Source organism: Babylonia areolata, chromosome 2 (assembly GCF_041734735.1).
Source record: "Babylonia areolata isolate BAREFJ2019XMU chromosome 2, ASM4173473v1, whole genome shotgun sequence".
Taxonomy (NCBI): Eukaryota; Metazoa; Mollusca; class Gastropoda; order Neogastropoda; family Buccinidae; genus Babylonia; species Babylonia areolata.
In genome coordinates, this window is record NC_134877.1 from 23,731,074 (window position 1) to 23,756,870 (window position 25,797).

Consider the following 25,797-nt stretch of genomic DNA (forward strand, 5'->3'; position numbering starts at 1 on the left):
ATGATGGTAATTGGGGTGAAACGCTGTTAACGTCGTCTCTTTCGCTGTTCGTATGGAAAGAGTTAATCCATTGGACTGCAACAATATTTGGTATGTTCCATCTCTTTTTCTTGATTATCATTTGTCATACTGACAGCACAGGTTCTACAGAAAAAAAGGGACAGAGTTCTGACAATTCATACATTTTGTGATATTTAGCATTCAGGAATTGGCAGGTCTGAGTGGACTGGTTTGTGTTTCCATCAAGTTGATGGTCCAGTCATGCAGAACATTCATAACATATCAAGAAAAGCCAGTTTTCTCATTTTATTTCACCTCTGTCAATTTTGTTTTGTGGTTCTGTGGAGTTCTGATGCTTGTAAATTGATTACCGGTAATTTCATATTCATGACGTTTTCGTGAATGTGTCACACATACATTTGTACCAAATTTCTGGACTGTGAGGGTAATACTGAAAGGCAGCAAACTCTGTTTTCAGTACAGGTGCGTTAAGACTGGAGAGACTGCCGAATCCATTGACTTTGTGGCTCCATGCATTTTTGTTGGCAGCACATTTTCCTTGGGTGCTCCTCATACATGAAAATTATGTTGCATGAGTGCAGGTGAGATATGTGGGTCTGTGCAAGTGTAGCTGTGTGTGTACGTATGAATCTGACTGCATTATTTTTGATGGTGTGATTATTCATTGAAAACAAGGTTCAAGGCTGTCAGATCCATCTTCTTTCTATACTTAACACAGCAAGAAAAGTTCAACAGAATACAACCATATCCACACCACTCCCTCATGGTTGCAGGTAATTTTGTCATATCAACACAATTAACTTGTTTCATCTTTTATTTAACACCCAATGCTTTCATACTGATGGCATCAGACAACTCAAACAACAATAATGTAAAAAGAAATGTTGGGATAATGAAAAAAGAAACTGCTTCTGCCACTGTGTTTCCTTCAGTTTTTGAGTTCCATCATGACAAAGTGATTTGTGAACAAGAAACGGTCTTTGACAATAGATCTTACTGACTATGTATCAATCATATCACTACTGCCATACTGCTACATTGTTTCAACACGCTTCAGATGTGCTGGGCATGAAACAATACAAGACACATCTTTGCTGTCCACACAAAATTACAGTTCAGATTAATGTGTGAATAGAACATCACATCACAGTAAGTTTGTTTTATCCAATGTTCAACTTTGGAGGTCTATTTCCTCACTACAGGAAGATGGGTGTTTCAGCCAGCAAACATCGCACAAACAACAGAGAGACGTGGCTTGGGCTGTGACTGCAGCACCATTCATCCGGCAATGGTGCAGCAGAGCCGTTCACCACTTCAGCAGAACGTTGGTGGTCTGTGGGTTGTAACCACACTTGTACTTCACCTCTGGGTGCTGCAACACAATGAAACACCAACACTGAACAGGGCAGCAAGAAGGGCAGGAAGAATGCGCAGGTGTCAAACCTTGGAGAAAGACAGGGGAGGAGTAAAGATGTGTGTGCCTAGCCATGTTAAGTAGTTGAATCCATACTGAAATAAACTAATAGAAATACAGATTAGCTGACATGTCTATAAATCACAAGTCATGTCAATCAAGAGTGGAGTGATGGCCTAGAGGTAATAGGTAGAGAATCTGAGTGCATTGATTCGAATCACGGCTCAACCGCCGATATTCCCCCCCCACCCCAGCCAGACCTTGAGTGGTGGTCTGGACGCTAGTCTTTCAGATGAAACAATAAACTGAGGTTCCATGTGCAGCATGCACTTAGCGCACGTAAAAGATGGCAACAAAAGGGTTGCTCCTGGCAAAATTCTGTAGAAAAAATCCACTTCGATAGGAAAAACTAATAAAACTGCACACAGGAAAAAATACAAAAAAATGGGTAGCACTCTCAGTGTAGTGACGCGCTCTCCCCGGGGAGAGCAGCCTGAATTTCACAAAGAGAAATCTGTTATGGCAAGAAAAGAGAAATGCAAATAAAATACAATCACCAAACATCATGTCGGTCAAATCCATATCATGTCTGTCAATCACCCACTATGTCATGTCATGTCTGTCAATCACAAGTCATGTCAATGAATCACCCATCATGTCTGTCAATTCCATATCATGTCTGTCAATCACCCGTCATGTCTGTCAATGACAAGTTATGTGATACAGACACAGAAAGGAAGCACGGGAGATACAGACACAGAGACAAAGCACAGGAGACATAGACACAGAGATGAAGCACAAAGAGATAAAGCACAAAAACACACACACACAGATTAAGAACAGGTGACATAGAGTTGAAGCTCAAAAACACACACACAGATGAAGCAAAGGTGGCATAGACACAGAGTTGAAGCTCAAAAACACACACACAGATAAAGCACAGGTGACACAGACAAAGAGTTGAAGCACAAAAACACACACACAGATGAATCACAGGTGACACAGACACAGAGTTGAAGCACAAAAACACACACACACAGATGAAGCACAGGTGACAGACACAGAATTGAAGCACAAAAACACACACAGATGAAGCACAGGTGACAGAGACACAGTTGAAGCAGAGGAGATACAGACACAGAACTGAAGCACACAGCATACAGACTCATGAAGCACATGAGACAGACGCAGAGATGAACCACAAGAGACACAGACACAGATATCAAGCACAGGAGACACAAAAGATACAGACACAGAGAGGGAAACTGACCTCTCGGACAACCTGGTAGACGACGTCCAAGTCTTCAGGGTGTGTCATCAGCTCTGGGGCATCCCACGGTTTGGACATGTTGAACAGGTTGTCAATCTGCCACTTCTTGGCAAGGCTGCAACCCAAAAACAAACGCACATCAACACACAACTACCACTGAACACAAGCGAATTCAAAAAAAGAGCAACAACATCCACACTGAAAAATAGCAAGAGACAAAGACTGCATGGCTCACATGTGATTCGTTTGTTCTTATGCTAGAAATAACAGACTGCTATTCAGTTTCAGGGAGGCGTCAAGGTGTGCAGACTGAACCATATACAATGCACCACCTGCTTGTGTTATGAAAGTACTACAATGATGTAAAAAAAACAAAAAAATAAACAGTTACTGCATCCAGTGCCTTCCTGGCTGCTATTCTGTGAGTGCGTGTGTTAGTATGTGTGTGTGTGTGTGTGCATGTTTATGTGTGTGTCTTTGTGTTTGTGCATGTGCATGTGGGTGTGCATGGGTTCACTGAGTGTGGCCCATTTTCTTTCATGATTTTATTTCAAACAAAATTATAAAATCAACAACATGTAATTCTATCACACTGTTAAATGCACCATGCAATACATAAGATAGTTATACATGATTTGATGAGCTTATGGAATTCAGCTGATGGATACTCCGTCAAGAATCAAACTACACTTCTTAACCACAATTTCCCCAACACTACAACTCCCAGCAGCCACTGACTTCATGCGCATGAGGTTGTAATCATCCTCGAACTCAGACTGCCAGTCCTTGAACTTGTCTTCATTGTCAAAGGGCTGAGTATCCAAGTCCAGGCTCTCCAGCTCTTCCACAATCTGCAGACATGTCACCACAACACTCAACAGGACAACATCAGCACAATTCACTCTCTCCACCAGAACACTTCCAATCAGAAATATTAGCTTACAACACCACTGCAGTGCCACACTATCAATCAAAGTGCCCATTTCTCTTTGCTCTGTGTGTAAATGACAAGCCTATTTGTGGCCCAACTACCTGCATTTTTTTTCCACATCAATGCATTAGAAATATGTGTGTCCTAAAGCTGATACTTGCCACACGGCAGTTTATGCCTTGCACTTTAGTTCCAAGTAGGCGGCATTTACTTATCTGAAGACGAAAAACTGAAGTAACGAAACATCTTCAAGCTCTGGTAACTCCAGACCCAAGGAATAACCCACAGCCGCAGAACAGAAAAACGACTTGCACAGAGTAAAGCCATGCATAGCGCGCTGTAGAATGGGACCAGCTAGATAATACGCTGCCTGCCACTGACCTTGCCGCAGGCCACCTGCTGAGAAGGGGCTTGAGAAGGGAAGGAGAGAGGGAATAGTCAGCTACAGTACTGTTAGGTGTGGCATCCCGGCCATGTGTTAGTTCTCACACTCACACAACGGTGCCAGTGTGATGTGTCTGCGAATATTTGCATTCACATGAGGGAATCTCTCTCTCTCTCTCTCTCTCTGTATATATATATATATATATATATATTTACACACACACACACACACACACACACACACACACACTCACACACACACACACACACACACAAGCAAAACACAACAATACATATATACACATGTATACATATACATAATTATATACACATACATTTATATACATACCAGTACATTATATATCAGTATCAGAATAAGTGCATGATCCTCATAAGACAAATTAACTTTGGTGAAGTATGTGATACATCATAGAGATAAAAAACACGACAGCAAACCAAACCCAATCATACATCCCCTTCCCACTGTTTAACACACACACACACACACACACGCGCGCGCGCGCGCGCGCATGCACGCACGCACGCGCGCGCACGCACACACACCTTTTATAATTATATCACCCCACGCCCCTCCCGACACACATGACTATATTCCTGTTCATTGTGCAAGCTGAAATTCGCCACTTTGTTTTTCTTTTCTTTTTTTTTTTTAAAAGGGAGGGAGAGGTGATTGTAATTTTTTTTTTTAACAGGTTCCAAAAAGTGACATGCTGAAATATGGAAAACATGAGTGAAAATGAATGACAAAGCACTAATGCACATTTGTACAAAACAAAAACGAACAAAAATAGTTAGAGAGAAGGAGCGCGCGTGCGCGCGCGCACACACACACACACACACACACACACACACACAGATGGAGGGCCCGGAGGGAGGGAGAGAGAAAGAGACAGACAGACAGAGAGAGAGAAGAATGTAATATTCACACATTAACACACACAAAAATACATTTGAGGCGCTTGTAGCATGCTTTGTATGCGGAATGCTTGTAACATGCATTTGGAATTATTATTATTATAGCATTTACTTTATAAAGAAATAATGTTGTGCGTGTTGCATGCCATAGACATGAAGTGCTTGTAACATGCATATATTTACACACACACACACACACACACACACGAATAGGAGGCATATGCACATGAAATGACAATAGACCACACACACACACACACACACACACACACACACACACACACACATGCATGCATGCATTATTGTACTCACCAAATGGAGCCATTTTATGATGTTGATTATGTAGTTACTCCACTCACATATCACAATGTTAAAAAAACTCACTGACTACTGGCTCTCTGATAGTCTCAGCACCATACATGTTCCTAACAACTACTTCAGCACATCAGGTATAGATTCTGAACTCACTGCTGCTCAAAATATAAATGTTTCATCCACCCAGCGCCTGTATTTCTTGTGATCTATAACCTGTGTTTAAAGCTTTGTTTTAATCTGCTTTAATTCCACCTTCCTCCTGTTACAACCCAACACCCGTCTACACATTATTTCCAAATGTTATATATGGAAATGTGTTATACTGTAACTTACAATAATAAAAAGCTTAATTTTGGAATATTTTTTATATCTGCAAGCATATCATACCATATACAAAAAGTTCATAAGGATGCGTATCTTCAGATTAAACAAACTGTTTATTTGCACTTCACCACCACCACCACCACCTCCAACACGCACGCACGCACGCGTGCACACACACACACACACACACACACACACACACACGTGCGCGCTCACACACATGATGTAAAAAAAGCAATTGTTGCTTATTCAATTTACCATCAATAAATAAAATCTTGACTTTACACGCGCACACACACACACACACACACACACACACACACACACACACACACACACACTCACACACACACACACTCACACAAACACAAATTTTTGGTATGTGGATGAATACAACAGAATATAATACATTTTTATGACATATCTATTCATTTGAAAGATGTACATGAGGGAAAGGACAAATTAAAACATGTAAACAGTATGTGCGTGTGCGGTAGTGGGCGCGCGCGCGCGCGTGTGTGTGTGCTCTGTGTGTGTGTGTGTGTGTGTGTGTGCTGTGTGTGCTGTGTGTGTGTGTGTGTGTGTGTGTGTGTGTGTGCGTGCGTGCTCTTTGCGTGTGTGTGTGTGTGGTGTGTGTGTGTGTGTGTGTGTGTGTGTGTGTGTGTGTGTGTGTGTGTGTGTGTGTGTGTGTGTGTGTGTGCGTGCGTGTGTGTGTGTTTCTGAAGAGGTACAAAATATACAAGTTTACATAGTATTATTTTGATTTTACAATACAGTCATGTCTTATACACTTTGGGTGTGTGAAGATAGGCCTTTTACAGTTGTTTGAAAACTCTGCAGAACTCAGTGCACAACTTTGTGAGGAAAAATCAGTCCTTGTAACAGAGGTGACACTAGGGTCAGATGCTCAGTAAGGAGGAATGTGAGCTGCTGCTGTTTGTTCTTCAGTCCCTTGATCCTCTTCAACAAGAAGTTGATTGTGGCATGTGTCTCCTCTCCTCCTTGTTCTCCCAGAAGTGCCAGACCTGTCCCCCATCTTCTGATCCAGGGGACACAGTGATGTTCCAGTAGGTGTTGTTTAGGAATTATTTGTATCTGGGGGAACCTCACTCTGAAAAATGACATATACCATCTGATGGATGTTTCAATACCTTCAATGTCATCTTCAGTCACTGGTCTTTGGTGTGAGATTCGCCTATGTACATCAGAATAGTGTGCATTTAACTCAATGAACTTGGCACAGACTATCCTGGCGCTGACAGCTAGTTGCAGTGTGTTGTTGTCAGTGACTTCCTCTGTCTTGTCCACAACACTCTGACAGATGTTTGTGTACACTGGTTCTTTAAGATACTTGTTGCAGTGGTTTCCATTGAAGGCCCTGGAATGGTAAGCTTGTGGGATTATCCTGTTTTCCCTCAGTACAGTGTCCAGATTTGTAGTGATTGGCCCTGAACGGAATGGCAATGGATTCATTGAAGATTCCATTTCATCGACTTCTTCTTGTGTTTCCTGTACCTTTTTTCGAAGGCCACGGTTATTCTGAAATCTTGCTTTGGCTTTGAGAAGTCTCAAATATTTCTTTCTCTTTTCAAGTGATCTGATTTGCTCTACATGCTGCCAAAATTTTGCAGTGAAGGTGTTACAGCTTATGTCCTCCCTACGAGCCAAAGCTCTTGCTAACTGCTGATCAAGTGCATGGCATTCTTGCTCCAACAGGTCATGATGTTTTTTCACAATACCCAGCAAGATGTGAAGGTAGGGTGGTGTGACCTGCTCCAGTTCTATATCTAAAACTGGTTTCCTGATCACATTGTTGTACAGTCTTGCTGTTGACTTCACTTTTCCTGCCTGTCTGTACTTCTGATAATTTCTCTTGATCTGAGTTACGGTCCTCTGGGTGATGTTTCCATCATTGTATTCAGGTGGTGTTTGGATCTGTGTCTTGGATGATGTACAGTACAGGCATGGGTGAATTGCCTGTGCACCTGACAATCCATACATCTTAGTTAAAAACTCATAATCCCCAAACAGAAACAAGCAAGTTTGCTTGCCTCTCCATTGCATGGTCTGGAGTTCTTTGATTTGGTCTTTGTAGGGATCCAACAGCCTCCTCAAATTTTCTGGGGTGTCTTTGCATTCTGCTATGTTGAAGACACAAGTGTTGTATCTTGAGTTGGCATTGGCAAGGTTTGCGACCTGAAGCATAAGTTTAAATGACCCACCACCATGATCTCCACCAATCTTAACCCAGATTTCACTCTCAGGTATGCTCCCATCATGCCATGTTAGACGGCCCTGACTGTCATAAGCATCCAGCAATTTGTTGACAAAAGCTGGGACATCCTTAATGCCTGCAGATGGAGTTGGAAGTAGTTCCATCTGCCCCTCATTATCATTCCATACCTCTAGGGTTCTCATCTGGCCTTCTACTTCTGCACATTGTGCCTTAATTTGTTCTTTTTTCTCTTTCCTTTCACTGGCAAAATTAATCCCAAGTCTTCTGAGTAAACATTTACCTTGCCTGTATTTTGTCAAACTGATGCTAAGCCCTGCACGGATAGCAGCACCTTCCTTTGCTGATATGGTCACTGGAGCACAGTTGGCTTCTTTGAGAACCAGTTTCTTGCGGGCTTTGTTTGCTGCCTTCAGTTCTGTGCCCTGCTGCTTGGCCGCGTCTTCTTCAGTATTTCCAGACACATTCATCCGGATTGCATTCATGAATTTTGCACGTTTCTTTCTGAGTGGGGTCCGGGCTTGCGCTGATGCTTTCCGCGGTTTGATAATTTTTTTCAAAACAATAGGTTGCCCACCAGTTTTGCATGTGACAGTCATTTTGTCACTGGATTGTGACATCTCAATGCAAACAAGTTTAGTCAAATATTTTCTTTCTTGCTGGGTCAAAGGTGCCGTCAACTGACTCAGGGGCCGTAGAATTTGCTGTTTGAAAGGAGACATTGCTTTATCGATGCCTGTTGAAACTGTCTGCACTGATGCTGTCCTTGGATCTTTTTCTGGGGTTGACGTGGACGCAGCAGGGATACAGAAGGAAATATCATTATCCACTTGAGTGTCTGACTGGCACTGTTGTTGTTTGGGAACACCAGATTTCTTTACCTTTTTTTCTGGTCTTCCACCCCTACTCTGTTGTCGAAAGTGATCACATATTGGACACTGGCTTTCTGTTAGATTTGGATCAAACTGACACCATAAACGAGAAGCTTCATCAATTTGTGCCAGTGCAGTGGCTATTGATCCTGAAGTATTTGTGCGTTTGTGCAGTATGTTCAACCGCACGGTACAACACACACACACTGTTTTTGGGTGCACCCCCTCCCTGTCCTCCAAAACATTCAGACTGTAGAATCTATTGATATCAGAAGCAATACTTAGACATGTTGTTGATGACCTCTTTTTATCTTTCTGAAGCCTCTTGGACCTTTTCCCACAAAGTCTACACAAAGAATTTAAATGTTGTATATGCTTTGGGAGAGAGTGATCACTTTGCTCCATATTTGATTTCAATGTCTAGATACAACAACACTCACAAACAGTAAGAAAGGAGATGCAGAAAAGAGCGGAAAGAAAAGACAAATAAAAGACTGACTACTACTAATACTTCACTCTTGTTGATTCGTGATCTTGCTGTTACTGCTACTGTCACTGTTGCTTCTGCTTTGTTAGTGTTTTGAGCTGTACTGAGCAGTAGTTGTATCAATTTTGCTTATGATCTTGTAACTTGAGCGCAAAACCAGCACAACCAAACATAACCAGCATAATACAAACTTCACTTTTCTTGACTTTCACTCATAATATACGCATATCTATATATGAAATTCTACAATGAATGTGTTACTGAGAGGTACATATATGTGTGCAGTGTAGACACTCAATGGCCCATCAATCACACACACACACACACACACACACACACACACACACACACACACACACACACGCACACACACACACACACACTTGAGCTAATCAACACTGCTATGAAAAGTACTACGTGTATACGACTTTGACTACCGCTTCCACTACCACCACAATTGCAACTACACCTAATGCTGCTGCTATTACTGTTGCTATGTTTCTTAACTCTTTTTATTTTTCTAAATATCAAATGTGACTTTCTTCTGCGACGCTGCTAACTAGAACGATTATACACACAAGTCACCACCAGTTCACTGCAATGACTCAGCTTCCTGGCACAGTGCCAGTGTGTAGCATCTATCTGACCTGCCTCACAAAGACCTTAAATCGTCAGTTATTAATTCGTATAATTAAGTCACTCACATACGCGTTTCAGACACCAGATTTTGTCAGGCGAAAGACAACACCTGGAGCCAGATTCGTCCCTATTTTTTTTCCACAAAAAAACAGATGCACACTTTTTATAGATCCACAAACACAGGCAATCCAACGCATGACCGCACAGCCAAAAGACTGCAATAGTCAGGGAAAGTTGTGACCTAGATACAGTGCGCCGCGTGCAGTGCGCTCTGTGGCTGAACGGGTTAGGCAGGAGGCCATGTGCATGATAAAAAGAAGCCAGGACTAAATGTGCGATTTCGGAAGAGGGTGAACTGCCGTGGCCAGCGACTTCTGTTATCACCCAGCTAAGTGCATGGGGCCACATCAGGGCTGAGCATGATGTATGAACAAAAAGATAGCAAAAGAAACAACTGTATTCAATCAGTTTTAGTTTCAGTTTCTTAAGGAGGTGTCACTGTGTTCTGACGAATCCATATACACTACACCGCATCTGCCAGGCAGATGCCCAACTAGCAGCATAACCCAATGCGCTCAGTCAGGCCTTAAGTGCATGCATATATATTTGTGTACTCATCAGAGTGGGTTTCTTCGACAGAATTTTGCCAGAGGACAACACTCATTGCCATGGGTTCTTTTTCAGAGCACCAAATAGGTGCTGCACACGGAACCTTGGTTTATCGTCTCATCTGAATGACTAGACACTCAATTCAATTTTCCAGTCAAACTTGGGAGAAAAGGTGAGAGCTGGATTTGAACCCAGATGCTCATGGAATTTTGGCAGCCATTCTGCCACCTTCCTACTTCAACTGCACTCAAAACAAAGTAATATTACACCTGGTAACAAAATAGGGGAACTGGGTATGATTAAAACTGGATTACAAAATACATAATCCCAAATCATGCCTCTGGCACGGTCCACTGTATCAGCTGCATAGCCAAAGGATTAAAAAAAACAAAAACAAACCCCACCACCATATGACTACAAAAGTGTAAAGAACATTTCTAAAAAAAAAAAAAAAAAAATCCACTTCAAAACGTTAAATATACATATATCATTATATGGCTAAAAACTGCACTCAGGCAACTCACACTTCATGGCTGCTAAAGGACTACAAGCCCCCAAACCACAATTTTCAAGTACAAATATTTTCCAGATGGTAAGCAACAGACCAGTGTGGGAGAAAGAGGAAATTCATACTTGAGCTTCACATTTTCCCAGTGGGTCTGTCAACGCATTTGCGGACAATTCTTATTAGACAACCATCAGTGCACCACCATTAACATCAACAGCATAAAATCAAAAATGATTCTTTTGCCACTGCAAAAAACAACGCAAACTCTTTTTCTAGCTCTGCAAAATTTCAGTGCAATATCTCTTTGCAATATTTGGTCATAAACACAATTCTCTCCAAGGTAAAATTCAAGCACACATGCAAGCACTTACGATTTCCCATTCAGGAAGATCAGTCATGTCATAGGTGATCACCTCACTGTACTTGCTGTGAGATAAAGAAAACAAAAATATAGTGACAATCATAATGATTACACAAAATCTTCTTGAGGGTTGTATCCCATTCTGAGCATGCTCACTGTGCTTTAGAATAAAACATGTATAAGCAGGGTAACTGTAGCCGATACATTGTTCACAACATATTAAAAAAAAAAAAAAAAATCCCCCAAAACTACACTTTATAAAGATGAGAATTCTCACAGAAGTTAACAGATCAATCATCCATATAAGTACAAAATATGTTTCATTTCCACCTGTAGAGACCATCCATAATTACACATTTCCTCATGACATTTGCAGCTTATTCATCAGATAGTCCATCATCAGACATCCCAAACCACACTATTTCTTTCATCATTGTAATCTTTCAAAGGCATTCTTTCATTTTTGTTGCTGCTGCTCTTGGGTTTGTGTCAATGAATAACTGTGTGTGGATGCATACTCATGCATGAACTAATATTATATTGTGAATAAATGCGCCTGCATTATGTTGCATTATAAATGCACTGCTCACACACACACACACACACACACAAACATGCACACACACACACATATCTAAAATAACATCATGTGAAAACTGTCAAATAAAAGTACAACTACTGCTACCCATGCACAAAGGCAAAAAAGCACATGTAAACACACATTCACAGAAACACACCTACATGCTTACATACATGTTTGTACATGAATGCCTGCACTCAGTTTCAAACACAAGTGTAACAGAAACATATTACCAATAAACTCAGTTGAGCAATCATAAAATACTTGAAAAACATTCTAAAAAATCAAATCAGCCATAACAACACAAATAGTGAATTACCCACATAAGGCATGAGTGGAAAAATGAGATACTCTCATCTACACATAACTGTATTTCTGATAAAAACTGCTTGTGCGCAATGCCACACAACAGCAATGCCAATGTAACATTAGAATCAATCTTCTAGCTGGACTTTGTAGAGCATAATTTATATTTATTTGTTGTTGCTTTTTAATTTAAGTCCAGTAATTATTTTTCATTTCTAAGCTGAATCAATATATCAAGGCATGCTTCACACAAACATGCAAATAAAAACTTTCTGAAAACACTGGACAGAAAGTTAACATATCTGGACTCACCTCATGTATGGCAGGTATTTCTCTTTGTAGAATCTGTCCATGGTTCTGAGGAATTCATCTGTGATGATTGGGCTCTTGGCCTCCCATCCCTGATGAAAACAACATGTAGTTTAAATTCTTAATGATTTTATCCATAAATAAGTTCTCTTGGGTTTTGTTAACTTTACCCCAATTAACAAAGTCCTTAATGATTTAATCCATAAGTAAGTTATCACAGGCTTTGTTTACACCCAGTTAAGTAAGTTAGACCTCAATGGTTTTATTGATAAATAGATTTTCTAGGCTTTGTTTATATCAACTAACAAAGTCCTCAATAATTTGATCCATAATTAAGTTCTCTGTGGCTTTGTTTACTCCCAACAATGGCCTCGACGATTTTATCCATGAATAAAATCTCTATGGCTTTGTTAACCCCAACAATGTCTTCAATGGTTTTATCCATAAATAATTTACCTAGGGCTGTGTGTATACAATGAACAAAGCCCTTGAGAACTAAACCAAGGATAAAATCAAAGCTACAGTTCTAACTGAATGACACTCACCACAGTGTCTTTGTTAATCACTGACATTATTCAAGGATGAATACTTTGAAATTTAAGCTTCGTAGCTGAAAGACACTCAGCACATTGCATTTGTTAATCACATTCACAGACTTTATCCAAAGGAAATCATTAAAAATCTATGCTGCAGAGCTGAATGACACTCACTATGTTGCGCTTGTTGATCATGGTGCGCACAAAGTCGATGGGGGCATCCAGATAGATGACCAAATGAGGACGCCACATCTCGCACACAGTGTTGTCATACACAAAGTTGAGATATTTCAAGGCTGGAACAAAATAAATGGTGACATGCATCTTCACAATCTAAAAAAAAAAACCCCACTGAGCAATGGACGATGAATTTGATAATATTATGAATAATTCAACAAAGTATATTCTACATCAACAAAATTGCATTACACAAAGCCCAGTAATGCAATGCAAAGTGCACACTGAAACAAGAATGAACATTAAATAAATCTAGAACGTCAACAATATTAAATCAGATTCAATATTGTAGTCTTATGCAAACACACAAATGTGTATCTGTTGTAAAATTTATACATCAAAGATTCTAACTAAAGGCACATGGCCATATTGTGGAAGAAAATATGTTATAAAATAACCGTAAAAAACTAAACAATGTGGAATGACAAAAACCCCATTCAATTAGAAAAAAGGGAGGGAAATACTAAAGTAAAATACAATGTTTTATCAGTTGAAAGAGAATATGCTTCCGGACTCTGCTGAATACAAGATGCAAATTAAAAAAACTTATTTTATCCATCTCTGAAGTCTTCCTCAACCTCTGGTTTATTTCCGAATTAAGTAGTATTTTTCGCACATGCAGTGAATTTTTACTGTCACTTCTTAGTTTGAGCTGGTTGACAGAATGGAGCTGCAGCTGGACAGCTGATCAAAATGACTGGAACAGAATGTGGAGATTTTTTCACTGCTTTAAATATCCAGTATAATTCAGTTTCACCTGATATAATTCAAACTAGCATGTGCCCTTATGTTCAAACACTCAAACAACTAAAAAAACAAAACAAAAAAAACACACCCCGTAAGACAAGTCGTGATCTTCAGGTTAAGAAGAAACTCCTTCAGTCCAAGTGCAACCACACACACATTCATTTACACACTTCCAGTTACCCTAAGCCCAGTACAAAGGCATACCATTGCCAGACAAGTGGCCCATCTTGTGCAGGACGTTGTGGAATACCATGTGAGAAAAGACTCCTCTCTCCATCACAATCCCTTGCCCTGCAAAGTCAGGAAACACAATGACAACAAGAAATATAGTTTGTGTTCGCTTTTTCTTTTTTTTCTTTTTATTATTTTTCTTTTTTTATAATAGTTTCTCCATGATTTTTTTAACATTATTTTGTGTCTAAAATAAGTCAAAAAACAAACCTGGACAAACTCGTCCTTGACTAAGTTCGTACTGAACAGTGCATAACCATTCTGAGTTATTCTTCCATGCAGTGTATGTTCTTGGTTTATTTAAAAAGAATAAAGATGTTTTTCCTTAACAATGGCCAGATTTAAACAAATGAAAGCAGTATAGTTTTTGATTTCTGAAAGCACAGGAAAAAGATCTGGAAAAAACAAGAGCAAAACAAAACAAACACAGTACACACATATACATATGTCATGTGTGTACTGTAAGTTTGACACAATTGGTTCAAGCATCTAGAGTTATTTTGCTGAATGTTTTCACTCGGCTTGTCTTGTCTGTTAACATTACTAATTTACTGTATAAAAAAACAAACAACTTTTACACTTCTTTCTTCTAAATCACACTGCTGTGTCAGCACTTCTGTCTGCCACAGTCCCATAACTGAGTGAGAGTAAGATTCATATTACTTAATACATCTGCAGAGACCCAGCAAATTAAATAAAGATCACTTAGTGTATTATCAACAGCTGCAAGCCAATCCTGCTTTATAAGACTGGTAACTAATATCATCCAGACAAGTGCATATAATCTATTTAACATTTAAGTAAAAACATAGTTCTACATATAGACATATTTCCTCATTTCCTGATTGTATTAACTGCAGTCATGGCACCGTAAAGCACAGGCTTTATAATTAAAAAAAAAATGTACAGTATATATTTAACTCTGAATAAAATAACTACAAATCAGTGAAACAGCTTGCATTAAATTAAAAACCAGTGCATAATAACAACTTGAATTAAAATTCCTTCAAAGCAGTAAAACAAACCTATAAAAAATCATCAACTGAAAACAAGCAGACAAACCTGAAAACACAAATTACATATTATACATAACACACCCATTTCCTGTCTTCCAGCCCAGTCTGCTGTCAACTCGTCATTTTAAGGTTATTTGTCACATTGTAATTTGTATTCTGCTTGTTCAGGAATGTTGTAATGCTATTAATAAATTTGAAATAAACTTACTTACACAACACATACACACACTGGCACTGGCTCTATTATTTGTAAGTCCATCAGTCTCTTTCTCTCTAAAACATTATTCTATTTTTAGTAACTGAACATGATGGTGGCAGAGTAACCGAGTACAGCATGTATCTAATTAATTCAAAGCAGGTTTCATGACAATTTATAATGTGTCCCTGATGCTTTGAAAATCGAAAGAACACAGTGCATATACAATGACTTGAGCAGTACCTGGTGTCCAGGCAATTCCAAAGATTTCTAAAATGTCTTGATGTAAACTATAAAAAGAGTGATAATTCTGCATGGGAAATTCAGCCTGAAGCTAGGGCTGTCTGTTATAAAAGAGTTAATTCCCTTAACCACTACTTGGCCCAGAAACCTAGAAGTTATGGCTGCCTTTATATGTTCATTAGTATTTTAAGTATACCCATAATTGCATAAAACAATATTGATTTGATAAGAATGTGAAAGTAGTCTCCAGCCCCCTAGATTAATGTAAAAGAGTCCTTGGAACCTCCAAGAAGTTTAACTTATCAAAAGCCCCGGGAAGAAGTTTTTCAACCTTGTGATTCTGTTTTCAGTTACTGAGATGGTGTTACTGTTGAGAACACAATATCATACTGTACATAAGTCATTGAAAAATATAATAAAATATATGTCTATGAATAATGAATACATTACATATGGAAGTCAAGGGTTTATCATAACTTTGTCAGCATGTTGCAGACTAACTGGTGGTATGTTGTTCACTCACCAATATGTTCCATGTTGTTTGTTTTATAACACTATGGGTTTTCATTGGCAAAGTTCTTCAGTAATATGTCAAATTATATCACTTTTTGTGCACATATTATCACATAATTATATAGCGTATTGCATGATGATCACAATAACAGGCATCTTGGAAGAATGTCTGTATAGCTGATTATGTGCATTACATCAAAATCTGAGACAGTCATAAATCTGAATGACAATGAATTGAGACTTTGAGCTTTAGGCAAATTACCTGTGTTCAACAGATGCTCAAGTGCCCTGACATAGTAATGGAAATGATGGTAGTACATTAACAGCTGGGTGCGACCAAAGGTTTTCATCAAAGCAGGGGTAGCTGTGTGGCCGTAGAACGCTGGAATATCACAGAATCCACTCCTTGGTGGCAGCTGTGCGTTCAGGGTTCTTAGATCAAAGTTGTTGCCACTCAAGAATACTTTCTTATCTTTCCAATCTGGGACGAATTGCATGTCGAATTCCTTGGCAACTTGTTCGCCAAACCATGACTTTCCGACGGCAATGTTTCCCTCGATTAGGATAATCTTTGTGTTGTCATCGAAGCGCTTCCTCGTGTGGTCGATGAACTGATACAACGAGTTGTATGGCCTCTTTTCATACGGCCATGGTGCGTACTTTCGTTTGGCTGGCATTCCATGGGTCGTTGTTAAGTGAGCAACTTGAATCGTGCATGGCAGATTTGGGGCTTTTGCACGACTCACATGCACCAGAAGAAGCTGTCGAGCATGAGGCTGGATAGCGCTGATTGCCCTGTTGACAATCAGGGCCATCTTAAAACAAGAGAATGAAGTTTTCTGGTCTCAATGTCACCCTAAACCCAACGCCGACGGCTGCTCCCGGAAGTTTGTGTCTGGCTGAAGCGCATGCGCAGTATCTTTTTTTCGAAAACCGCTGAAACCAAATCAGTACACACACACACACACGCGCGCGCGCGCGCGCGCGCGCACATACACACTATGTATCTCTCTCTCTCTCTCTCTCTCTCTCTCTCTCTGTGAGGGCTCGTGTGCTTAATGTGTGTGTCGGGTCTGTGAACATTTGTCTGTGCTTTCATTTTTGCGAGACTACATATGTGTTGCATATCAGTTGTGCATGTGTGTGTGTGTGTGTGTGTGTGTGTGTGTGTGTGTGTGTGTCTGTGTCTGTGTTCACTCTTATTTCTATATCAATTTATTTATCAATTTCATCAATATTATTATTTACGTTAATATCATTCATAGGATAATTATCATTATGTCATTTTTGTTTTTATGGCTTTTATTTTAAAGAAATCTTTATCTATTGTTTTAATTTATCAATTTATTGATTGAATGACTTATCTATTCATTCACTTAGGAATCTTATTTTACTTATTTTCTTATCATTTTCCCTCAATGAGGCCTAAGTGTGTTGGGTTGTGCTGCTGGTCAGGCATCTGTTTAGCAAATGTGTTGTAGCGTATATGGATTTGTCCAAATGCAGTGACACTTCCTTGAGTAACTGAACTGAACTATGCATTTCTGTGGATAAACTGCCCATTTTTTCATAACCAACAAACCTGTCAACCTGAATTTCTTTTTGTACATATAATAAAGTATTCTTGTATATTGTATGTTGTATCTTGTCTCTCCCATTCACAAAATTTACCTTTTTTGGTAGCTATATCTTTAACACACATACCGATAGTGGGTGCTGTTTTCATGAAACTCTGCAGTCACTCAGACACTCGAACAAACAAACTGCAAACAAATAATGATTCACTCCCGCCCTTTGGAGCGTTACGGATGTTCTCCAGTGCTATGTAATGCAGTTTATGAGATCATCTGAGCCCAATATTAAACGTTCTTCGCACACAACCTAAAAGCATACACACTCACACGCACTAAAATCAAGTGTTATAGTGTGTTAGGCACCTGTGGTGGAAGCGTGGGATTTTCCCAGCACACATTGCTTACTGATGGACCATTCCGATCCTTCCTTCTTCTTCTTCTTCCTCGTTCGCCTCCCATTAGATGAGCAGCCCGGTGAACTCGATGAAGGCTGCCGTCCGTCGCAGCTCCTCCAGGGTGCCGTACAGCTTGGCTTCCACTGCTGTCTGTGTTGGCCAGTACTTCCTCCTGGATGCTGCATGCGTCGTACAGTCTTGAAGGATGTGGTTGGTTGTCATTGGTCCCTCACCACAAGGGCACTCTCTACTCTGTCCAATGCCAAATTTTTTGTGCAAGTGGTGGAGCAGGCGGTTGTGTCCAGTCCTCAGGCGGAAGATCTTGACCTGTTCCCATCGTTCCAGCAAATGGTATCTGTCTTCTGGGTTATATTTGGGGTGCTGGAGGCGCCACTTTATTCCTTGCTGTGCCTTGATTTCATCGTATGACACCAGTTTGTTGGCCTGCTCCTTCTGTGCACTGTCTTTTGCCAGAATGTCCGCTTTTTTCGAACGAAGAAGATGAAGATTCAATATGAATGAATTTCCATGTGAATTGATCAAGTATTTTGATTTTATTTGAGGGCCATGGGTTCGATACTGGCATCAGTGTCTGATGGATTAAGAGTGGGAATTTTTTCCGACCTCCAACAACATCGTTTGCAGACCTGCTAGTTCATGAACCCCGTACGTGTGTGTCAGCATACAGAAGATCAAATGTGCACGTAGTCCATGTCAGCGTTCTATTGTAGTATACAGGTTTGTGCTTCAATGCTTATGTTTCAGTGCGTTCTACCGACCTAACGGGTTTGGGCAAAGAAAACATTGGATCTTCTGGTAATTATCATGATTATCTTAAAAGAGAAATTGATTAAATTTCTTTGCTATAGTGGGTCAGAAGCCTGCGGTGGAAGCGTGGGATTTTCCCAGCACACACTGCTTACTGATGGACCCCTCCTTCCTACCTCCCTACTCTCCTCCCTCCCCCTTCCATGGCATTGTTATAGTGTGTCAGGCGCCTATGGTGGAAGCATGGGATTTTCTCAGACACACTGCGCACTGATGGACCCCTCCTTCCTACCTCCCTACTCTTCTCCCCCCACCCCCCTTTCATGGCATCTATCCCCACCAACACCCCTCCCCATACCCTCTCTCCCTTTCCCCCCTTCCCTTGGCCAAGTACAGAGGGAGCAAGTTATCAAGAAATACTAAGTAAAGATGGTATCTCCTCTGACCATTCTCTTCCTATACACCCCCCTGCCCTTTTCCCTTCCACTCCCATCACCCTCAACCCTGTCCCCCCCTCCCCCCTCCTTACCTCCCCATGTAGATCTCTGGCAGGATGGCATCTGCCTCAATGGTCACCACATGGTGTGGTGTGTTTATCATGAGCTGTTTAGAACAGAATCAGGGCTGGGCGATCTTTCCTCCTCCTTCCCTTCCTCTTTTCATCACCCCCCCCCCCCTCCCCTCCCCTCCTCCTTGACAATGCTGGGTTCTGTGAGAAAAGTGTTGAATGTGCAAGTCTAGCACGGTTGGTCCCAGATTGGTCTGTTAACTTCAGCCAATTGGAAACGTTCTGGGTCAGAAGATAGTTTGCATGAGGTGCCAGCTTGTGAAGAGGATAAAATGAATAGGCAAGTGGGGTTTCTTTCTTTTCCTTCCTTGAAGCAGGCCAGGAGAGCCAGACGGACAAGACAGTACCATGGGGGCTGTGAGTGTCAAACTAGCATCTATTTTTCGGACTTAGTTGAATACTTGATTTATGGTATACTTGGATTCTGTGACTAAGACACTGGCTCAGTGGGACTGTGTTCTGCTACATGAATATAAAGTGAACCCTGAAACGTTGGGGGCTGTGAGTAATGCTTGTACTTGTAATTTGCTTTGTTGGCAATTTACTTTTTGGTTTTTGGAAACAGTTTGGAGTTTGTAGAATTGTGATGTTGTGTCACAAGAGCATTGAGAGATCCTTTTTAGCTGATGTGGTATTGCACAGTTAATGTAACTGGAATGTGTTGATGCAGATACCATGACTTGTTAGAGAGCATAGCCAGCATGTGTATGGCTTAATTGTATTTGAGGCTAGTGACTGAGGGAAAAGTGGTTAAAATACACAATGTAGCCAATACATGACTAAATGGAGTACTGGTTCAGGGTATTTGGGTATCCCCCCCCCCCCCCCTTTCCTGTTTCCTACAGGTTGATATTATGGTACGATGCTTGGACATCATGTTTGGGTTTACATGTTGTGCATCTTGGCTTGCATAAATGATAATGTTCAGTAACATGTCAGTGGTGTGTCTATTGTTGACATACTGTGGGAACAATGTAAGCATTCAGTCACAAAGAAACACAGAGATTATGTGTGTTGCATCTGTGTAGAATGTTTTGGTTGCAACAGTTGGAGTTATTTTGAGGTTTGACATACCTATTTTGTATGTTAGGTGGTGATGGTTATATTCAAGGTGAACAAATTTACAGGCTAACTGTATGTTCATGTGTTTCCACATGTGTGTGCACATGGGTGATAATGCAACATGGGGAACTTGTGTGACTTGTTAGTTGTGATTACCATGTGCTGTAGTCATGTGTTGTATGCCAGTGGGGTAACACATAGCTGTATGTGTTCAAAAAGATTTGAGACCATTGGTGCGACAGCTATTATTCTATGGTGGTTTGACAGGAGTTAAACACTGGGAGTTAGTATTTGTTAGTCATATATTTGGTGCGCATTAACTTATGTGCCACTGATTGTTGATGGTAAGCTATATGAAGCTTGTTTTACATGTTTACATAGATCTCTTTGAGAAGAGAGTGTACGGCTAGACATTGAGTGTCAGAATGGAGAAAGGTTATTTGTGGAATTGTTTACTTGTCCAGACAACATAATGATGTTCTGTTACATCAGTGCAATTATGTTTAGCATATGTTTTGGTATTGATTTAACCTGGGTTTTAATATTGTGTGTGTTCCAGGTGTGCTGTTAAGTTAGAGAAATAAACACCTCAATTCATCTTTCTAAAAGACCCTGCTGTGGTACGAGGAGAGAGTGGATTGTGCACCTATCCTCTGCCTGTTATCCTACTCTACCTCTTCACCTTCTACACCTACCCCTACTCAACCCCTACCCCCACCTCTTCTCCCCCCCCCTTTTAACAACTTGGCGTCGCCGACAGGATCAGCAGGTGAGGTGTCTCTTAGCTTTGGCAGCACACAGCCCAACCCAGCCCAAGGATGACCATGTCTACTACCACAGCACAGCAGTCACCCATGCAGTGGTGTGCGGCACCCACACTGCCAGTATTTACTGGTGAGCCAGGCGAGACGTCAGCTGAGGACTTCGTCACTGAGGCGGAGAGGGTCCTGGCCGCATACCCCATGGGAGACGAGATGGCTGCATACTTCATCTACAGCCATCTGCAGGGAACCGCACGCAGGGAGCTGATGCTGCGGGACCTGGAGGACACCAACACCCCAGAGAAGGTGACCGGCATTCTGCTGGGGGTGTTCGGTGATGGACGGCGTGTCACCACACTACTGTCCATACTTTTCAGCAGGGTACAGCAGCCGGAGGAGTCCATCATGGACTACTCTCATGCTCTGCGCAGCATGGAGAGAACCATCCAGATGAAGACGACTGGGGCCCTCACCGCTGACATGCTGAGGGACCACTTCATCAGTGGCCTCCGGAATGCCTTGTTGAAAAGGGAGCTGCGCCAGGTAGTGAGGCAAGAGCCTCAAACCACCTTCATCCAGGCCAGAGATGAAGCCCTGAGGCTGCAGAGAGAGCTGGAAGAGGACCAACAACAGCAACAGGCCAGGGAACAGATGGCACGACTGGGGGACAAACTGTTGTTGTTAGAGGGAAAATTCAGGTCCATGCAGGGGCTAGTGTCAGGTCTAGTTGGTCAGAGAGATGTTTTAGTTAAGAACAGGGCTGTGGGCAAAAAGAAAAAGAAGAAAGTCAGGAAAGGAAAAATCCAGTCAGCAGTGGGGAATAGGATTTCCCCAAACCACAAGGGTAAGGATTTCCCCAAAGTAAAGAGCAAGGTTTCCCACAATGAAATACACAGAGACTTCCACAATGGTCTCAAGGGGCAGGATCATAAACTGAAAGAAAGGATTTCAGATAAACTGATGAAGAGCCATTCAGTAGGTGACTGCAATGGTGATGATCCATGCCGAGATGAATGGGTGCTGCTGCCCATGCCACCTGATCCAGGGATTCCTGGTCAATGTTGGAAGAGGGAGAATGACTTAGACTGCCAAGCTGCAGTCAAGACTCCCAGACCATCATGCAAATCAGTGTGCACTGGTTTGTGTGAGACTAGCACCAGGTTTCATCTGAAGCCTGAAATTCACATGTCTTGTGGCTCAAAAGGTGCTAGAATGTCGGCTCAAATGGATAGGAACTGGGATGGGAGACTGACAGGGTCAGTACTCCCAAAATGTAGTGCTATGTACAAGACTAATGTGAACCACCTTTCAGTGAGTAGACTTGCTGCTGTAGCCTGCTAGTGGATCTGGTATTTTGCGTACAGGGTGGTGTTTTAGCTGGAAGTTTAATGCTGCTTTTCATGTTTTATGGTTATTCAGTCTGTTAAGTTACAATTTCTATACTGGCCTTTCTTGTTTGAAGGTTTTTAGTACTGCTTTTTTGTTGCTGACAATGCTCTGCATTTATTTGTAATATGTAAAGGTGACATACATCAGATAATGTATGATGACAGGGATTCCTGTAAGATCCTTATGTATTAATGTTTTGCTAATGCTCTTCGTTGGAGAATTTGTCTCACCATTTGCATGAAGCAATTGATTGGTATGCGATCTGCAGCAATGAGGACATTGCTTTCAAAAGCAAGGGGTGGATGTTATAGTGTGTCAGGCGCCTATGGTGGAAGCATGGGATTTTCTCAGACACACTGCGCACTGATGGACCCCTCCTTCCTACCTCCCTACTCTTCTCCCCCCACCCCCCTTTCATGGCATCTATCCCCACCAACACCCCTCCCCATACCCTCTCTCCCTTTCCCCCCTTCCCTTGGCCAAGTACAGAGGGAGCAAGTTATCAAGAAATACTAAGTAAAGATGGTATCTCCTCTGACCATTCTCTTCCTATACACCCCCGTGCCCTTTTCCCTTCCACTCCCATCACCCTCAACCCTGTCCCCCCCCCTCCCCCCTCCTTACCTCCCCATGTAGATCTCTGGCAGGATGGCATCTGCCTCAATGGTCACCACATGGTGTGGTGTGTTTATCATGAGCTGTTTAGAACAGAATCAGGGCTGGGCGATCTTTCCTCCTCCTTCCCTTCCTCTTTTCATCACCCCCCCCCCCCCCTCCCCTCCCCTCCTCCTTGACAATGCTGGGTTCTGTGAGAAAAGTGTTGAATGTGCAAGTCTAGCACGGTTGGTCCCAGATTGGTCTGTTAACTTCAGCCAATTTGAAACGTTCTGGGTCAGAAGATAGTTTGCATGAGGTGCCAGCTTGTGAAGAGGATAAAATGAATAGGCAAGTGGGGTTTCTTTCTTTTCCTTCCTTGAAGCAGGCCAGGAGAGCCAGACGGACAAGACAGTACCATGGGGGCTGTGAGTGTCAAACTAGCATCTATTTTTCGGACTTAGTTGAATACTTGATTTATGGTATACTTGGATTCTGTGACTAAGACACTGGCTCAGTGGGACTGTGTTCTGCTACATGAATATAAAGTGAACCCTGAAACGTTGGGGGCTGTGAGTAATGCTTGTACTTGTAATTTGCTTTGTTGGCAATTTACTTTTTGGTTTTTGGAAACAGTTTGGAGTTTGTAGAATTGTGATGTTGTGTCACAAGAGCATTGAGAGATCCTTTTTAGCTGATGTGGTATTGCACAGTTAATGTAACTGGAATGTGTTGATGCAGATACCATGACTTGTTAGAGAGCATAGCCAGCATGTGTATGGCTTAATTGTATTTGAGGCTAGTGACTGAGGGAAAAGTGGTTAAAATACACAATGTAGCCAATACATGACTAAATGGAGTACTGGTTCAGGGTATTTGGGTATCCCCCCCCCCCCCCCCTTTCCTGTTTCCTACAGGTTGATATTATGGTACAATGCTTGGACATCATGTTTGGGTTTACATGTTGTGCATCTTGGCTTGCATAAATGATAATGTTCAGTAACATGTCAGTGGTGTGTCTATTGTTGACATACTGTGGGAACAATGTAAGCATTCAGTCACAAAGAAACACAGAGATTATGTGTGTTGCATCTGTGTAGAATGTTTTGGTTGCAACAGTTGGAGTTATTTTGAGGTTTGACATACCTATTTTGTATGTTAGGTGGTGATGGTTATATTCAAGGTGAACAAATTTACAGGCTAACTGTATGTTCATGTGTTTCCACATGTGTGTGCACATGGGTGATAATGCAACATGGGGAACTTGTGTGACTTGTTAGTTGTGATTACCATGTGCTGTAGTCATGTGTTGTATGCCAGTGGGGTAACACATAGCTGTATGTGTTCAAAAAGATTTGAGACCATTGGTGCGACAGCTATTATTCTATGGTGGTTTGACAGGAGTTAAACACTGGGAGTTAGTATTTGTTAGTCATATATTTGGTGCGCATTAACTTATGTGCCACTGATTGTTGATGGTAAGCTATATGAAGCTTGTTTTACATGTTTACATAGATCTCTTTGAGAAGAGAGTGTACGGCTAGACATTGAGTGTCAGAATGGAGAAAGGTTATTTGTGGAATTGTTTACTTGTCCAGACAACATAATGATGTTCTGTTACATCAGTGCAATTATGTTTAGCATATGTTTTGGTATTGATTTAACCTGGGTTTTAATATTGTGTGTGTTCCAGGTGTGCTGTTAAGTTAGAGAAATAAACACCTCAATTCATCTTTCTAAAAGACCCTGCTGTGGTACGAGGAGAGAGTGGATTGTGCACCTATCCTCTGCCTGTTATCCTACTCTACCTCTTCACCTTCTACACCTACCCCTACTCAACCCCTACCCCCACCACTACTCTACCCCCCTTTTAACAGCATCTATCCCCACCAACACCCCTCCCAATACCCTCTCTCCCTCCCTTGGCCGAGTGCTGAGGGAACAAGTTATCATGAAATACTAATTTAAGGTGATATCTCCTCCGACCACAACCATTCATCTTCTGCGTCAGGCCACAAATGTTTTCTTTCTTTCCCGATACATTCCCCTGCCCCTTTCCTTCCCCCTTTGGTCACTTTCGCCCCCGTTTCCTCCTTTGTTAACCTCTCCTCTCGGTGATATTTACTGCACATTGCACCGCCGCCATTGCTGCGTGTGCTACGAACTATTACTGAGATGGCGCTGCATCTTTTGTTACCCCCCCGACACACATACACCCACTCCCGCATGTCGATCTCTGGCAGGATAGCATCTGCCTCAATGGTCACCACCTGGTGTGGTGTATAACATGAGCTGTTTGGAACAGAAGCAGAGCGGGGCGATTGTTTTCTTACTTCCCTGCCTCTTTTTTTTTTTTTTTCACCTCCTCCCCTCTCCTTGGCAGTGCCGGGTTTCGTGAGAAAAGTATTTAATGCAGCTATTAGAGTAATTCAAAAGAAAACAAAACATAATTAGATTTTTTTAAAAAG

The 25,797-nt window shown here is 41.5% G+C and overlaps 1 protein-coding gene across 1 annotated transcript; it reads right to left on the minus strand.

Moving 5' to 3' along the window:
• Window positions 1–821: 821 nt before the first annotated feature.
• On the minus strand, window positions 822–17,112 carry LOC143299354 (NADH dehydrogenase [ubiquinone] 1 alpha subcomplex subunit 10, mitochondrial-like). The gene is made up of 8 exons (XM_076612494.1): window positions 16,481–17,112; window positions 14,224–14,310; window positions 13,210–13,331; window positions 12,503–12,591; window positions 11,315–11,369; window positions 3,444–3,556; window positions 2,706–2,820; window positions 822–1,393 (listed from the first exon to the last, which is right to left on the minus strand). The coding sequence occupies exons 1-8, from the start codon at window positions 17,031–17,033 to the stop codon at window positions 1,328–1,330; spliced, it is 1,200 nt and encodes a 399-aa protein (XP_076468609.1). The 5' UTR covers window positions 17,034–17,112; the 3' UTR covers window positions 822–1,327.
• Window positions 17,113–25,797: the final 8,685 nt, after the last annotated feature.

Bases quoted from the DNA above. Each gene is read 5' to 3' on its own strand.
- LOC143299354 (XM_076612494.1), bottom strand. From the start codon at position 17,033: ATGGCCCTGATTGTCAACAGGGCAATCAGCGCTATCCAGCCTCATGCT. The intron at 14,311-16,480 runs GTAATTTGCCTA...CTGACTTTGCAG, and splicing joins TGAGCATCTGTTGAACACAG to GGCAAGGGATTGTGATGGAG. The intron at 11,370-12,502 runs GTGAGTCCAGAT...TTTATCTCACAG, and splicing joins AAATACCTGCCATACATGAG to CAAGTACAGTGAGGTGATCA.